At 37.6% G+C, this 18418-nt stretch overlaps 1 protein-coding gene across 5 annotated transcripts in view; it reads right to left on the bottom strand.

Annotated features, from left to right (window-relative positions):
- The window catches only part of SPAG9 (sperm associated antigen 9), a 140158-nt gene that overhangs the window by 98691 nt on the left and 23049 nt on the right, over positions 1-18418 (bottom strand). For all 5 annotated transcript variants that reach the window (XR_004280899.1, XM_032322859.1, XM_032322861.1 and 2 more), the window contains exon 2: positions 7772-7892. Coding sequence is in view for 4 of the 5 variants with exons in the window: in XM_032322859.1 (XP_032178750.1) it covers positions 7772-7892 (121 nt within the window). In the remaining variant the exon portion in view is untranslated. The remainder of the gene's footprint in view (positions 1-7771; positions 7893-18418) is intronic.

Below are 18418 nucleotides of genomic sequence, written 5' to 3'. Positions count from 1 at the left end.
CATCAGTTCTTACTACTCATGGAAGGCAGATAATCCAATGGTTATCTGGCCTCAGAGGATTGGCACTGGTGTTTCAGAAGCCTCTCCTTGAACAATCGAGCATCAGAAGTCTCAACAGGTAAGCAGGAATCAAACACTGACTTAAGAGCAAACAAATCTCAGACAACCACATCAAAACAATAATAAGAGCCTCTCCACTGCCAACTAAGTTCTGCGCCATGCCTCTAAAGTTCCAAAGATTCTCGACAGACGTTATTAATCAAAGACACAATGCGCAATGCTAAAGCATTCTCACAAATTGATGATCATATCCTGAAAACAGACTAGAATAACGCCTAGGAATCTCTGTGGTAGAGATCTGACCTAGTCTCTGTCTTGAAGATGTTATCTAAGCCATCCACATCAAAAAGTTGACCACTCTCCTACCTAAAGTCTCCATGCAGGTAAAGTCCATGCTTTCCCCCAGCACACATCCCTATGTACACCTTCATGGTCAAGAAATACTTCCTCATGATCAACCAAAATCAAGAAGTAACATTTTCTCTAATATTATCTTCCAAAGTTACAGAAATACAACTTGGTATCTTCTTTACCTATCCCTTTGTATGTTTGAAGTAATCAAATCATTCATTTTTATTCTGTTCCCTAAGCTGAATCACCATATCCCTTCACCCTTACTAATAAAATTAATTTTCTATGAAATTTTAGCTTTATATTAATTATAAACTACAACCTTAAGGTTCTCAATAGACAACACTAGACTACAGAAAGGAAAGAGTCCAAATACAGATAATGAGACATACAATAGATCTAAAGACCACATAGGGTATTATTTAATGAAGCAAAGTAATAAAATGTGTTTGCATAAATTATCTTGTGCTTAAGTTTTGGTTTTCCCTCTAAAAATAAGTTCCAAAAAAAGAAACCCTTATATAAAGTTTATTAAATATACAAATGTTCTTAATATGGCAAAGAAGTCAAGTTGAATGGACTAAAAAAGTAACTTTTTTAAAAGTAACTTTCTATATAATGAATTTCACTTTGTAGGTTTTTTTGTTTGTTTTTTTTTTAAGTAAGCTCTATGTTCAAGATGTGGCTTGGACTCACTTTGACCTTGAGATCAAAGGTTGCATATTCTACCAACTGAGCCAGCAAGGTGCCCCTCAATTTTGTAATTTTTTTAAAGTCAAGGAGAGGAGCGCCTGGGTGGCTCAGTGGGTTAAGCCGCTGCCTTCAGCTCGGGTCATGGTCTCAGGGTCCTGGGATCGAGTGCCGCATCGGGCCCTCTGCTCAGCAGGGAGCCTACTTCCCTCTCTCTCTCTCTGCCTGCCTCTCCATCTACTTGTTATTTCTGTCAAATAAATAAATAAAATCTTTTAAAAAAATAAAAATAAAAATAAATAAAGTCAAGGAGATATATGAACCTCCTAAGGTTGCCTTATTAAAAATATACTTCCAACTACAATATAAATAATCAGTTTTCTACTTTAATCACTCTAAATATAATGCAGAAGGGACCGCCTATTGACAAGAAAACATTAAAATGCAAAAAGTGGTCTACTGCAATATTATTTAACTTTTTAGAATATTAATATGTATTGCAATCACAGAGCATGGTAAAGGGGCTGACAAAGCTTTCTATTGACCTGAAGGTATTTTTTTAAAGTGATCTGAAAAACAGTGACAAAAATATTTAGGGCCAACTATTAACTCTGTCTGGTATGACTCTACACCTGGTACCTTAAAAATGGCTTACTTTTCTTCTTTGTTGTGAAAATTCTCAATTGATCAACCACATCATTGACAGACAGACCTTGGTTATAAATAATTCCCCAAATGGAAGTCTGCTCTAATCCCTTTATTCTTTTAAAATTAAAAAATACTATCTTCCTATGCTTTCCACCTAGCAATATGTTAATTCTTATGACCAAGAAATCAGAAGTGTTTTCCTTCCAATAATAATATATGTTTCGAGGTAAAGAATTCAAGGTATTTTATTAAACTAAGATCTTTATAGCAAATTTTAAAAGCAAATGAATGAAAGAGCAAAAGGTCAGAATAAATCTCTACTACAATGTCATCAACTGTCAAAATAATTTTCCCATTTAATTTAAAAGAGATTTTCATTCAAAGGTAGGAAGGCCAGATTCAGAGAAGAGCCCTTAAGTAGCTTAAAATCACTGACATCACCTCCACAATCAAGGGAAGTCACCTATTATAAATTCAAAGAGCTTGAGGGAAACAGTTTTCCTAAGAATCAAATAATAAATGGTTCTACATTAGCTCCATGTGCTGATATGTTGCAAATAATGACCCAAATACATGTTATGAAAAACAAAATGAAATACACTACTAAACCATACTTCTCCAATTCTGTTCACATTTAAAATGACCAAACACTATTATAAACCAGAACCACTAAAATACTCATCTTTTTTGCCCTACTTCCTTAAATATATTCTCAGAAAATTATCAAAATACAGAGACATCTATAGGTTTAAAAAAATATTCACTTCAATATGATTCACTACACTGGAAAAAACGTTCAACTAACCAATGAAACTTTTTTCTTTTTTTAATTTATGTATATTTATTTTTACCTGATTCATTCCTTCATTCTACAAAGGATCTGAGATAAGCTTATTAGAACATAATAATTCACTGTATGTGTATAAAATATAGATCAAAAAGAAAACAATTTAAATATGCCAACCAGATAAAAATATATGTTTATAAAAAATAAAAAATTTAAAAAAAATATGCCAACCAGGTAAGGTCCAAACCAGTCCTTACGGCTGCATTTCCAAATTAGTTCTGAGTTTCAAATAGCCAAGGTAAAAAAAACAAAGTGGCCATTAAGTAATTCTCACTAGAATAAAGGAGAAAACACACCCTGAAGAAAACAAGAATTGATAATAGATGGCATTAGCTTCTGGATGATGGGTATAGGAAGACATTTAAAATATTTAAAGATTATACAAGAGAAACAAATAGTGTTAAGGGGAAGATACAAAATTATATGTACACTCTAACTGAAGTGATATAAAAACACAGTATATACGGAAAAGAAGACCAGAAGGACATACACACCCTTCTCCCCCACAGTGCTGATTTGTTTGACTGCAATGATCACATTATATTTTTCTGTACTACAAACATATTCTCCTCTACCAAGCTAAATGCTAGGCATACAATAGTATAATATTTTTAACTGTATTAAAATGTCTTTATTTACTTGACTCATTTAAGATAATACCTGGCTTATAAGATATATACAAAAGAATAATACAAAAAAAAATGCCAAACAACATACAAAAGAACGAATATAAAGTATTTTGTGACAAAGAAAGAACCCATTACTGCCACATCATGAATAGCAAGGTTGATTATAGACTCCTTCAACAGTTGTCAAGAACCAACAGGCCTTTCTCAACCCACAACTGTGTTTTTCCACCCCATGTATGTTTCAGATTCTTTCTTAAGGCTCACAGATGTTGTTATTGTTACTTCTTATTAACAAGAGGTGTTATTATTACTCCCAGATATAATATAGCATTTTTAAAAATCCTTTATTCACATTGGGAAAACCAAAAACATATCCTACATAGTTCAAGTTTTGAAAAGAGAGCAACTAGAAATCTCCAAAATCAAATATAACCACAAAACCATTAACAAAATTTTTATAGATGCAATTTCTCAATATTGTGAAATCATACCACAACCTGATGATTCCAAACTATCAAAAGCTGTAATCTATGTCCTTAACTCAGTTCCTATTTCTTGACGTTTTCGTGCTTCTCAAATAGCAAGTAACTACAACCAAAATTTCCCCTTTTAACACAGGAAGTTGTCTTCAAAGCAGAACTTGGACTTTTACTGTGGCTACTTTTTAAAGAGGATATGTGCCCTAAAACAGATCATTAAAATTGACAGACAGTCTTCAAAATTGAAGACTCTAACATACAAATATAAAAATGGAAATTGGACAAGATACTGTTATCACACTGCACTAAAAAAAAGTCACTAAACAGAAGAAACTGCATCGATCCTCTCTATTATAAATATCATTATCAGTAATTTCTATGGCCTTCAAGAAGTGTTTATTTAAAAATAGAAGTTAGGAAAACTAAAAAACATTCAAAACATTTTAAAAGTTTAAGAAAATGAAAATAAAAATAGATGTCACATTACAGTAACAAAAAATCATGATACACTTTTTTAAAAAAAACTGATGAATAAAGAAAAATAATTGATGAATAGTCTGATATTCTGTTGCTTATCATATAAAAAAGAATTCACATACTCTGACATACACCTATTTACATTTGTTTTCATCTTTTAAAAAAACATATTCCCAGTCCTGGTTTCCCGAAATGATAAGACATTGGTGATACTTAAAGATTACCTCTTACTTCTACCTTTTTTAAAAATAAGGAGCTTTGACTCATATTAAGGGATATGAGGGAGGGAAAAGTAGGAAGGTTAAATGAAAAAAGAGTCAAACATTTTTCCCCCACCCACATTTTTTTCAGGTATTTAAATATGGTAAATGAAGACTTGGAAGAAAATTTTAATTTCATATTAAATTTCACATTTTAGATTTCATATTATACCTAGTTCAGGCTTAAAGAAAAACAGAAGGAAGAGAGAGAAAAACAATTAGATGGAAGAGAGAAAAAGACTCCAAGGTATCAAAGGAAAAGATTTATTAATCCAAAGCATTAATAAAAGACTTATTATAGTCTCAGCTCATAGACCAAGAGATTTAGTATTATGAATTTTGTGCATCTGAATGGTCAATTTTGACTGACCATGGTTTTAAGTTTTTTAACTGTTACTTAGACATCAAGATTTATTTCAAAATTGGATGGCAAACTCCCAGGGGGGAGAAATTCTTGGTGGGATATTATATTAATAACAAAAATGAAGTTTTCAGATTAAATTTAGCTCAAAGATTAGATATCTACCTAATTTCCTCATCACTTGCTTAGAGAATTAGAAATCATTTTTAAATGATACCTTATTTTTAAAAATTAAGTTAAGATGGAAAACACTAGTAATCAGTACTTCTGAGAGAGAAATGAGGAGATAGATACCTCAGAGCATAACAATTCCAAAAAGCTGGATATGACTCACTAGTCTGGGTAACAAATCTTAATTAAAAGCCTACTTTATTTTGTTTACATTTACCGGAAAAGAACAGGAAGCAGGTTTTTAAAATTTTAATAATAAAAGGGTAAACTGTATATGGAAAAACATATACAGTTGTGTGATATGAAAACACAATCAAGTTAGAATTCCATTTAGAGACTTTTGCGAAAAAAGTAGCAGTATCTCCTTTGAAATTTTTATTTATTTATTTATTTACTTATTTTAGAGAGAGACAACACAAGCAGGGATGGGGCAGAAGGAGCTAGAAAATCTCAAGCAGACTCGATGCTGAGTGTGGAGCCCAACTCGGCCTCGATCTCATGCCCCTGAAATCATGACTTGAGCCAAAATTAAAGAGTCAGACACTCAGGGACTCCTGGGTGACTCAGTCAATTAAGCATCTGCCTTCAGCTCAGGTCATGATCCTGGAGTCCCAGGATCAAGGTCCACATAGGGCTCCCTGCTCAGGAGGGACTCTGCTTCTCCCTCTGCTCAGGTCATGATCCTGGAGTCCCAGGATCAAGGTCCACATAGGGCTCCCTGCTCAGGAGGGACTCTGCTTCTCCCTCTGCTCCTCACCCAGCTCGTGTTCTCTCACTCTGCCTCTCTCTCAAATAAATCTTTAAAAAAATCTTAAAAAAAAAAAAAAGAGTCAGACACTTAACCAACTGAACCACCCAAGGTGCCCTAGAAGTATCTCCTTTGAATGTCAGACAGATGGTTTCAGGTAATTCATCTTATAATATCTCCCTTATCATTAAAATAGATTACTTAATGTATAAAAGGAGTCCATACAAGAAGTTCCCTTCTAAGTTAAAAGAAAATGTCCTTATCCAAAACTTGGTACTCTTTGGGAATCAAGAGGAAACTACAATAAAATAAAACAATGAGGTTTGTTCTGTCCACTCTGCCTTTAGTGTCTGGTTCTAAAATACAATATAATCTCTGATATGAAAACACAATCAAGTTAGAATTAAACAGTATCTCCAATAGCTCTTTTTCTTCTTCTTTGAGTAGAGAATGCTCAACTCTTGAAATGTACCAAAAGCTAGCAACTGCCACAAGACTGTTTCTCTAGAAACAGTGGTACTCAGAGCAGTGTGACTCTACTAATATATTTGTTAGTGTTTGGACTGTGGGGTCCATCGTCCAGCTCTCTAAGACTAAATTTCTATGGTAGAGTCACAGAAGTCATTCGATATATTCAGTGTGAACAAAGGAAGTACTGTAGGTACTCCTACAAGGTATCTAGGTATCTACAAGTCTAAAAGTACAAAGACATGATACACGGCTCATTTTGTCTCACTTCTGTTACCAAAAGTGGCTTCTGGTACCAAACATCCACTGGTTCCCTTCCATGACATTTGCTTAAAGGCATGTGAGATTTCCTTGAATTCTATAATGCTCGAATTCCAGGTTCCCAGTGATTCGAGGTTTAGCTCTATTAGGCCATTCCAGAGTACTACAGGGAGCAGTTACCACACTCCAAGCCAGGTAATGTTATCCACCATGAATTCCTATCTTTAACAGCAGGTGTCACTATGCAGCCTTAATGGTTCATGTAGGAAGCCAGCTGGTCATCTACTGCTCCCGAGATTCTGGAAGTTTACAGCGCTGAAAGGGAAAACTTGAAGGGTTCTCTACCTGCCCAAAGCAAACATGAAAACAGTCCATGAAGCTTCTCCCCATTTGTTTTTCTAATTTTGACTTAATTAGGTCTAATTCATAAGCCAAAAAGAGAAATTATCCTTGGAGTCTGAAACAATAGTTATTTTTAAGTCAAGAATACAATGAAATTATATTAAAAACAAAATAATTCTGAAAAATGATATTCTGTTCCCTTATACTCCCTCAGTTTTTCACTAGAAAAGAATGAAAAAGAGAATTCGGTATTTTTTTTTTTTTAAAGTAAACTGCCCAACATAGGGCTTAAACTCACAAACCCGATATCAAGAATCACGTGCTCTACCAACTGAGCCACCCAGGTGTTCCTCGAATTCAGTAATTTTTTTTAAACATACTTCAGAGCTAGAGTTTTTGTCACATTTGTAAATTTCAAAGCAATATGGAAAGCAATGGAACTTAGTGTAATGGATCAAAATGAGAAGAAATGATGCACATGCACACGCCCCAGAATCCTGCATAATGGATGTGGCATAATGTTAACTGTAAAGGCTGAGAGCTAAATTGAAGAAGAGAGTCTTTTTTTTTTTTTTTTTTTTACTTATTTATTTGTTGGGGGGTAGCAGCAAACAAGCAGGGGGAGGGAGAAGCAGGCTCCCTCTAGGACAGGAGTTAGATGCAGGGCTCCAATCCAGGACCCTGGGACCATGACCCGAGCCAAAGGCACACACCAAACCCACTGAGCTACCCAGGTGTCCCTGAAGAAGAGAGTCTTAATAAACATATCTTTTATTTAGTTATTTCTGCAGACATCAGAACCACATGAAGATGTGAGCAAAAAAGAACTGAACCTAGCTTCCAGGTCTCACTCTTCAGTCTGGGATGATGACAATTCCAAGCACATATTTGGAAGCCCAGTCAAATATCAAGATGAGTCATTGTGCTATTAGAGCCCACTCTTTAATGTGTACTTATGACGAGAAGTGTTTTTACTTACTCTGGTCAGCATAGTTTTTTGCTTTGAGTTCAAGTTGTCTTGTTTGAGATTCTAAAGATTCCACTCGGGTCTGTAAATCCTTTTTTTCCTGTTCTTGAGAGTCTTCAAATTCAATGAATTTCTAACAGAAAAGAAAAGTATTATGTTCATTAGAAAAATGAAAATTTTTTAGCATTATCAACTCCTATGTTTCCTGGTATTGAGAATGACAATTAGGCATTAAGTACTCAGAAAGATTTAAGAATCAGGAACTTACACTGATTTTCTTTTTTCTTTATAAAAACTTCCAAATACAGAAGGAAAAACATGACCAAATAGTTTATGAAGTGATTCCACTTCATGTAACCAGCATTCCAAAAAAAATACATGCATCCTACTCCAAATATATGACTCCTTTAACTAGCATATTTGCATATTCATGAGTTAAAGACACAGTTTTCAGTGTCTTCACAATGTCAGACACAGTACAACATATGAAGAACTAAAGGATGACATGACAATCAATATTAGTTCAACAATTATTTGGTTAATAAACAATCTCTTATATTACCTGAACTATGGAATTTAAATTTCTAAGAAAAAGAGCAGTTCCTAGAAAGAACTCCACCAAATTTATTAAAACTGTTCTTGTCAAGATGATTATTTTTTTTAAAGATTTTTATTTATTTGACAGACAGAGATCACAAGTAGCCAGAGGGAGGAAGGGAAGCAGGCTCCCCACTGAGCAGAGAGCCGGATGCAGGCCTCGATCCCAGGGCCCTGGGATCAGGGTCGAAGGCAAAGGCTTTAACCCACTGAGCCACTCAGGCGCCCCTGTCAAAATAATTATTATTAAGGGCACCTGGGTGGCTCAGTGGGTTAAAGCTTCTGCCTTCTGCTCAGGTCATGGTCCCAGGGTCCTGGGGTCCAGCCGCACATCGGGCTCTCTGCTCAGCGGCGAGCCTGCTTCCCTTCCTCTCTCTCTCCCTGCCTGCCTCTCTGCCTACTTGTGATCTTTGTCAAATAAATAATAAATAAAATCTTTTTTTAAAAAGATGATTATTAAATCTGATCATTAAGTCTCAGTCCTCTTCTTAACTGTTATATCAGCATCATCTGACATCTGATCACTCACTCCTTAAAATGATTTTTTTTTAATCTGGCTTCCAGGACTTTGTTTTCCTTCTGCATTATTGGCTGCTTCTCAGTCTTCTTCGTTGCTTCTTCCTCTTCTCCCCAATTTCTTAACATTCACAAGCTCAGTCCTTGGACAACTTTTTCTCTTCATTATTTACTCTTATTCCCTGGTCATCTCGTCCAGTTTCACGGCTTTAAATACTAACTATATGCTGACAACCTCCAAATTTCTAGTCCAGTCTCTAGCCTAGACCTGAATTCCAGATCTGTATGTCCAATGCCTACTAAGCAACTTTGTTGATATGAATATTGAATAAGCATCTTAAACTCCACATGTCAAACTTGTTCTTACATGGATCATTTATTTACTGTGGTCAGTTGTACACAGTCTAAGAATTTAGCAGGCTTAAGCTGCAGATGGACATCTTTTTTCCAACATATGGAATGAACACACCTGATAAATAAAGCCAATATAAAGGAAAACAAAGAGAAAGGAAGAAGAAAATCCTAATTAATATTTTTTTTTTCTTTTTGACAGAAATCAAAAGTAGGCAGAGAGGCAAGCAGAGAGAGAGAGGGAAGCAGGCTCCCCACCGAGCAGGGAGCCCAATGCGGGCCTTGATCCCAGGACCCTGAGATCATAACCAGAGCCAAAGGCAGAGGCTCAACCCACTAAGCCACCCAGGCGCCCTGAAAATCCTAATTAAAAGTACTATTTGAGTCCTAGACTCAGTTGTTTTTACAACCAGCATTTTGGAGTTGTTTTTATTTTCTTCAGTTACATAAACCGATATATTCCTATTTTATATAAGCTTCAGATGGTTTCTATCACAAGTGACTGAAAGCATCCTAATACAATCATCTACGTTTCTTAAGAGCCATTTGGTTTCCTTTTATTATTAGATAATGTCCTCCTTATCTCTGTAAGACTAAAACCTACAACCTCTGAAACATTGGTTCTTAATCATTCAGGGGTCCACAGAACCATCTGATAATTTGATATATTGTGTTTCTCCAGAAAAAATGCCCTCACCGAACCCAAATTCTGAGTATTTTCCTCAGGGACTCAGAGATCCCTAAAGTTCTTCCACAAACTCCACGTTTAGCACCCATGCCCTATACTTTTTTATGAAAACACTCCATATTTGTGAGGCTTCTGGGAAGCAACAAAAAGCCACTGTTTACTCTTTCAGAATACTAATCTAAAGATAACTGTAAGTAGAAGGAGTAAAGGTTATAGTAAATACAAGAAAAGAGGCAAAATGGGGTGACTGGATGGGTCAGTCAGTAGAGCATATGACTCTTGATCTCAGGGTCAGGAGTTCACACCCCAATTTGGGGAAAGAGCCTAGTAAAATTAAAAAAAAAAAAAAAAAGCCAAAAAACTGGGGCGGGTGGGGGGGACTGAATGGGACTGAGCCCTGGGTGGCTCAGTCAGTGAGTCTACTTCTTCCTCTCCCTCTGCCCCTGTCCCTTCTTACATGCTCTCTCTCTCAAATAAGTAAAACCTTTAAAAAAAAAATTGTTTAAGGGGCGCCTGGGAGGCTCATTCTTTGAGTGTCTGCCCTTGGCTCTGGTCATGAACCCAGGATCCTAGGATTGAGCCCCATATCCGGCTCCCTGCTTAGCAGGAAGCCTGCTTCTTCCTCTGCCACTCCCCCTGCTTGTGTTCCCTCTCTGGCTGTGTCTCTCTCTATCAAATAAATAAATAAAATCTTTAAAAATATATATTAAGCAAGCAAACCTGACAAATCATTCATTCATTCATTCATTCAAAAAATGTCTATTATTTACTATGCACCAGGCACATGAAACATGACTGTGAATATTACACTGTCCCTGCCTTCCAAAGGTATTTTACTAGCTAGAAACTGAATGCAAGCAGCAAATATAAAAGTTATGCTGAGGGGCACCTCAGTGGCATAGTCAGCTGAACAGCCAACTCTTGGTTTTGGCTCAGGTTGTGATCTCAAGGTCATGAGATCTAGCCCAGCATGGGGCTCCAAGCTCAGTGCAGAGTCTGCTTGGGACTCTCTGCCCCTCCCCGCTGCACTCTCATACTCTCTTCTCTAAAACAAGTTAATCTTTAAAAAAATAAAATAAAAGTTATGTTGAACAGAAAAGCAGCAGCTAGGGGCGCCTGGGTGGCTCAGTTGTTAAGTGTCCGCCTTCGGCTTGGGTCATGATCCTGGGTCCTGGGACTGAGCCTACATTTGGCTCCCTGCTCAGTGGGAAGCCTGCTTTTCCCTCTACAACTCCCCTGCTTGTGTTCCCGTTGTTGCTCTCTCTCCATCAAATAAATAAATAAAGTCTTAAAAAAAAAATTAAAAAAGGAAGACAGACAGACAAAAGAAAAGCAGCAGCTATGTAACAGGATGTTGGTGATGAACTCTGAGTAAATTACTTCAACATTTTGCCAGGGGATATAAGAAAAGTCTAAGAATTAATAAGAAAACGTAATTATTTTTTGGCCTGCTTTGAAAATGATGCTCCCTTGGCTAACTGAACTGCTATATCTGGGTTAAGTAACCGGAAATTTTAGATTTCTTTTGTGCTATGGATAAAATGCTATTTTATTTATTTATTTTTTAAAGATTTGATTATTTTGGGGTGCCTTGGTGGCTCGGTGGGTAAAGACACTGCCTTCGGCTCGGGTCATGATCCCAGGGTCCTGGGATCGAGGCCCTCATCCAGGTCTCTGCTCACCGGGGAGCCTGCTTTCCCCTCTCTCTGCCTGCCTCTCTGCCTTCTTGTGATCTCTGTCTCTCAAATAAATAAAATCTTTTAAAAAACACAACATACAGCAAATATTTACCAACTAATACTTATAATGATGTGCTACTAGATTTCTAACCAAAACTTTACCACCAACAGAATGGTAGTTGTCAGTGGCAGGGGCTAGGGGTAAAGGGAAATTGTAAAAATGGCCAAATGACACAAACTTTGGTTATGAGTAAGATCTGGGGATATAAAGTACAGCATGGTGGCTACAGATAATACCACTATTCTATAATAGTTTTTACAGTTCCCACCACAAAAATTAAAAACTTATTATGTGACATGATGTTAGCTAACCTTATTGTGGTAATCACTTCGCAATATGTACATATATCAAATCATTACGTTGTACACTTTAAACTTACACACTGTTATGTAACAATTATTTCTCAATAAAGCTGCAAAAAAACTTTACCACCACTCTGCCTATTCGAAACTCCTGACAGAAGAAACCTCATCACGAGCACACAGCTTCGTATCTGCTTTGTTTCTAAGCGACCCAGTTTGGCTACAGAAGGTCATGAATAATCCATAAGTTTAGCAGTCACTATACAACTATCTGCTTACTTCATAGGCAAACAGCACATAGACCTACCTAGAGCATTCATGCTTCAGAACTGTTCACATTTTATAATGACTATGGAGCCTTTATATCTCTATCACCTTAAACCTTAAGTAAATATGGCAAAAGAGCCCCCCCCCCACCAAAATGACGTGACCATTCTTGGACTGGCAGAGCTATTATCTGCAAATGGAAATCTCTTGTTTCTGCAGTCTCCCTTCACAGGAAGGCACTGGCAATAATGAAAATATTCCAAAGCAAATACATAATGCCAGGTCTTTCCTTCAAGCAAATTAAAACAGATAAACGTAGAGACTCCAAAACAAACTGCCATCTCTCATAATGGTGTTATGTTTTCCTTTCTTATTCTAAACAGTGGATCTTAAATTAAACTTTTGGAATCATGTACTCCTTTGAGAATCTTTCATGAAAATAGATCCTTTCCTAAGGAAGATAAATATATGAAACACAAAACTATGCATTCAAATTCACTGCATCTTCAAGGTCTACAAGAAATCAAGAATGGTTTTCTCCCATTTATAAAAATAGTAAATGTTGATTTCTTTTAAAATAATCTTTTAAAATTCTCTCTGTTCCAAAAATCCCAATTTTAAATGTGTATTACATCTTGGTTTGGAAATGTACAGCTGCCACCCGTTTAAAATGCTAATGACTATTATACAACAAAAATAAATACTCCTCAGTTCTGCTAAGGCATGTTAACAGATCATAAAAGGGCACGGAAAGTTAATAGGATATACACATCTTAAGGGCCTTAAGAGTAATCAATAAAGAGTAAAAAATGACTGAAATTTTCTAAATTTGTTACCCCAAAAAACACCTGTCAAATAAGCTAGTTTTGTGCCATTGTTTTGTGAAATATCCCTGGTAACATACATAACCTTTGGAATAGAAGTTGCTATAGGACACAGTAGCTCAGGAAACACAACACTGATAAATACGAAAAATTTCAGAAAATGTCCTTGCTCTACGGCAAGTAACAATAATGTAAATGTAGGAAACACAAGAATTTAAGAAAAAGAAAATTGGAATAGAAATAAAGAAGGTGGCATGAAATTCAAGTAGATGCCAAAAGAGGGCTTAGCAGAAAAAGGTTTAAATTCCTGGTCCTCATAGAAAAGTTGTTTTTTCTGCGTGGGGGTTGGGGATAGAGTACGAGGGAGGTTAGGTTTCTTTATTCTATACCCAACACTCTCACACTACAGAGAAAATAATTAGGGAACAGGTGATATGGGTTATTCTTTTTTATTTTTTTAAATTTTTTTTCAGTATTCCAGAATTCATTGTTTATGCACCACACCCAGTGCTCCATGCAATGCGTGCCCTCCATAATACCCACCACCAGGCTCACCCGAGCCCCCACCCCCCGCTCCTCCAAAACCCTCAGGTTGTTTTTCAGAGTCCACATCTCTGATAGTTCATCTCTCCCTCCAATTTCCCCCCAACTCCCTTCTCCTTTCCATCTCCCCATGTCCTCAGTGCTATTCCTTATGCTCCACAAATAAGTGAAACCATATGATAATTGACTCTCTCTGCTTGATTTATTTCACTCAGCATAATCTCCTCCAGTCCCATCCACGTTGATACAAAAGTTGGGTATTCATCCTTTCTGATGGAGGCATAATACTCCATACTGCGTATGGACCACTTCTTCCTTATCCATTTGTCCGTTGAAGGGCATCTTGGTTCTTTCCACAGTTTGGCAACTGTGATGGGTTATTCTTTTTAGATGCTTTCCACTTCTCTTTCCTGCTCAGAGATCCTTGGTGGGTCAGTAGCACATGTGAGTACTGCTGAACCTCATTACTAGTTTTGTATATTACAAACATGACTGACTCTGCTTTCAAAGTCTTCTTGGGGCACCTGGGTGGCTCGGTTAGTTAAGGGTCCAACTCCTGATTTATCAGCTCAGGGTCCTGGGCTCCACAATCAGCAGGGAGTCTGCTTGAGATTCTCTCCCTCTCCTTATACCCCTCCCCCATCCCACTTGCTCACACACACTCTCACTCTCTAAAATAACTAAATACATCTTAAAAAAAAAAAGAAAGAAAGAAAGAAAGAAACATGTCTACTTTCTACTCCAGCAATTTCAACCTAACACACACACTAATTGAGATAACATAAAAATAGGAACATATCCCATTCTGTCACTTTTTTTTTTTTAAGACTTTATTTATTTATTTGACAGAGAGAGATCACAGCTAGGCAGAGAGGCAGGAAGAGAGAGAGGAGGAAGCAGGCTCCCTGCGAGCAGAGAGCCCGATACAGGGCTCGATCCCAGAACTCTGGGGATCATGACCTGAGCCAAAGGCAGAGGCTTTAACCCACTGAGTCACCCAGGCACCCCAACCATTCTGTCACTTTTTAATCAAAGAAAAAAAGTCAGGGCCTCTGGGTGGCTCAATTGGTAAGTGTCCACCTTTGGCTTGGGTCATGACCCCAGGGTCCTGGAATCAAGCCCCTCAATGGGCCCTGCACTCAGCAGGGAGCCTGTTTCTCTGTGGCCCTTTCCCTCTGGTCATTCTCTCTCTCTCAAATAATAAATAAATCTTTAAAAAAAATAAAGAAAAACGTCACAATTAAATTAAGCCACACACCTATTTTCAATGACTATTCTCCAGATGTTAGGAGTACAGAATAAGCAGCTGGCAGTAAAAAGATATTCATTACAACTATTAAGCAATATTATTTACTCTTAAATAACATGCTAAATATAAAACTAAAACTATCTACCCAACAAATCCAAGCAGTTACTCCATGACAGCCATCAGGAAAAGAGTAAACAGTTAACAATATAACACGCCAAGTACTATAATGGAAGCAAGTATAAGGAGCAATAGGAACATAGAGAAATAAGTGACTAAACCTGCTTTTATTTTTTTCTTTAAGATTTTATTTATTTATTTGAGAGAGAGAGAGAGACAGAAAGCAGGGGAACGAGCAGGGAGAGAAGCACACGTCCTGCAGAGCAGAAAGCCAGACACAGGGCTTGATCCCAGGACCCTAGGATCATGACCTGAGCCAAAGGCAGGTGCTTAATCAACTGAACCACTCAGGTGCCTCCTAAATCTACTTTTGAAAAGAAAAGCCAAAAGTCAAATTGTTTAGTGAACACATTTCAGCAGTTCAACTTTATAACAATTATAAATTAACCTATCAAATTTTTCTGGACAACGCCAGGATTTGGGTATTTTTAAAACAAGTAAATTTCTTATTGATAGCAACTAAACAGTATTCGTAGCATTTTATCACACAGTAGATTCTAATCACTATACTTTTCCGAGCTGTCCTATATGTATGTACCTGTTTTTAATGTTGTCTGTCTTATGTGCTGTTCTTGTAAGTTTGCTATTAAAATACAATAAACTAGGGACTCCTGCGGGTTCAGCTGGTTGAGTGATCGACTCTTGATCTCAGCCCAGGCTTGATCTCAGGGTGGTGAGTTCAAACCCCACATTGGGCTCCATGCTGGGCTTGGAGCCTACTTACAAAAAATAATATATTAAACTATTAAAAGAGAAAGAGAGAACAACAGCCCAGGGCCACGTAGGTGGCTCAGTCGATAAAGAATGTAACTCTTGATTGGGGACTCTTGATGGGGTGGTCAGTTCAAGTCCAGGTTGAGTGTAGAGTATACATTAATTAAAGAAAAGGAGAGAGAGAACAAGGCCTGAATTTCAGCTGACTATGAAACAGTTTACCTGATGAAGTGGGGTAGAGACATTCCAGGCAGAAATAACAGCACATGCAAAGACAGGCATAAAGACCATGGCATGTCCAGCAAAATACAATTTAGGGTTGAAATATGAGGAGCTCATGTAAAGAATAAACCATGAGCCAAAGAATAAGTTGAGAATCTCTCCTCTGATTGACAAATGGACTGAGTGGGCAAAAAAGATTCCATTCATCCATCCATCCATCCATCTATCCATCCTCTCAACACACAACTTAAGTTCTTACTGTTCTAAGTATTCTAAGATGCCAGGAAGGTTACAAGACAGCCCTTGTCCCTATGTTTCATTGCTTGAAATTAAGCAAAAGAAAACAGGCATTAAACATAGGTGCCTAACAAAAGATGTATTTTTGAAGATCTCACATAATTCAATAGTCACCTAATTTGAGGTTGATGCTGATAGAAGATGGCTGGTGTTTCTGTTACTAACCAAGTGACACCAATATGGGATGTAACAGCACAACCCTGGTTTACAATTCAGTCTCAGGTTGTATATGACATGATTCTTTCAAGACTTCTACAATAAGGAGTTAACATCTCAAAATTCAATGAAATGAGACTTTTAAAAAATCACATAGTTTGGGGCACCTGGATTGCTCAGTCAGTTAAGCGTCCGACTCCTGGTTTCAGCACAGGTCATGATCTCACAAACTCTGGATTAGGCTCTCTGACCAGCACGAAAGTCGTCTTCTCCTCTCCCTGTCCTGTCTCCTCTGCTCCTCTCCCAATCTCGCTTTCTCGCACGTGCATGTGCTCTCTCTCAAATAAACAAACTTTAAAAAAATTTTTTTAAATCACGTAGTTCAAGTTCATACACAATGCAACCACACTGTAATCATGTGTGACACAGGAAATAGCACAAGAGGGATGCCTGGGTGGCTCACTTGATTAAGCAACCACCTTCAGCTCAGGTCATGATCCCAGAGTCCTGGGATCAAGTCCTGCATGGGGCTCCCTGCTCAGTGGAGAGCCTGCTTCTTTCTCCCTCTGCCTGCTACTCCTCCTGCTTTGTGTTCACTCTCTCTCTCTGTTTCTCTTTGACAAATAAATAAAATCTTGAAAGAAAGAAACAAAGAAAAAAAGAAAGAAAGAGAGAGTATAAGCTATCAGAAAAAGTGTAAAATATGGGGGGACCTGGCTGGCTCAGTCAATAGGGCATGCAACTCTTGATACTGGGGTCATGAGTTCAAGCCTCACGCTAGGCACAGAGATTACTTTAAAAACAGAGAAAAAAGAAAAGTGTAAAATAGGGAATTAATGATATGAGAACCTTGAGAAGACACTCCTGAGACATTTAAGCTAAGACCTGAAAAATAAGTGAAAGTTAATCAAGCAAAGACAGACTGAAAGAAACCAAGGACAACCAAAATGGCAAGAGTAGAGAAAAATGAGAGAGAGGGACACCTGGGTGGCTCAGTCAGTTTAGCCTCTGATGGTTACCAGAAGGGAGGTGGTTGGGGGTGATTTGGAGAACAAAGGCAAAAGAAATACAGATAAAATTAAATTTTCTGGGGTGCCTGGGTGGCTCAGTTGGTTAAGCAGCTGCCTTCGGCTCAGGTCATGATCCCGGAGTCCCAGGACTGAGCCCCACACTGGGCTCCCTGCTTCGTGGGGAGTCTATTTCTACCTCTGCCCCTCACCCCACTTGTATGCTCTCGCTCGCTCCCTCTCTCAAGTAAATAAATAAAATCTTAAAAAAAAATTTAACTCTTCTTACAACCTATAGCCCTTTGATAAATACCTGAGGCACACAAAGTATGGCATTCCTCCAGGAACCCCCAATCTTAATGTTAATGCCTTGCTTGAGGTAAAAGCAACCTTAGTTGGACAATAGCTAGCTAGGCCTCCAGGATCCTGTAAGTTTTCTTTGACATATGAAAATCCTTTTGGAAACTTCCTTTGTCTTCACCTCCCCCAACTCCTAAGTATATAATCAATTGCTTTTCACAATCCCAGTGCAGCTCTTTCTGTCCCTGGGTCCTATCCCCATACTATAATAAAACCACCTTTCTCCACCAAAAATGTTTCAAGAATTCTTTCTTGGTCGTTGGCTCACAAATCCCCCACTTCAAATCACATCAGGGGGATGAGTGAAGTAAGTGATGGGGATTAGGGAGCACACATATGATGAGCACTGGGTGATGTATGCAAGTGTTGAATCACTCTAATCAGTTGTACACATGAAATTAACACCTGTATATTAACTAACTAGAATTTACATAAAAACTTTTTAAAAAGGAGGTAGCTATGGGTAATATAATAGAATTGATTTTTTTTAAAGATTTTATTTATTTATTTGACAGAGAGAGAGGGATCACAAGTAGGCAGAGAGGCAGGTGGACAGGGGTTAGGGGGAGCAGGCTGAGAGCCTGATGCAGACCTCAAGGCCAAGACCCTGGGACCATGACCTGAGCCAAAGGCAGAGGCTTAACCCACT

This window comes from Mustela erminea, chromosome 18 (genome assembly GCF_009829155.1).
Source record: "Mustela erminea isolate mMusErm1 chromosome 18, mMusErm1.Pri, whole genome shotgun sequence".
In the NCBI taxonomy this organism is placed as follows: Eukaryota; Metazoa; Chordata; class Mammalia; order Carnivora; family Mustelidae; genus Mustela; species Mustela erminea.
Note: the sequence above shows the minus strand (reverse complement) of the source record. Positions and strands in the feature narration are given on the sequence as shown.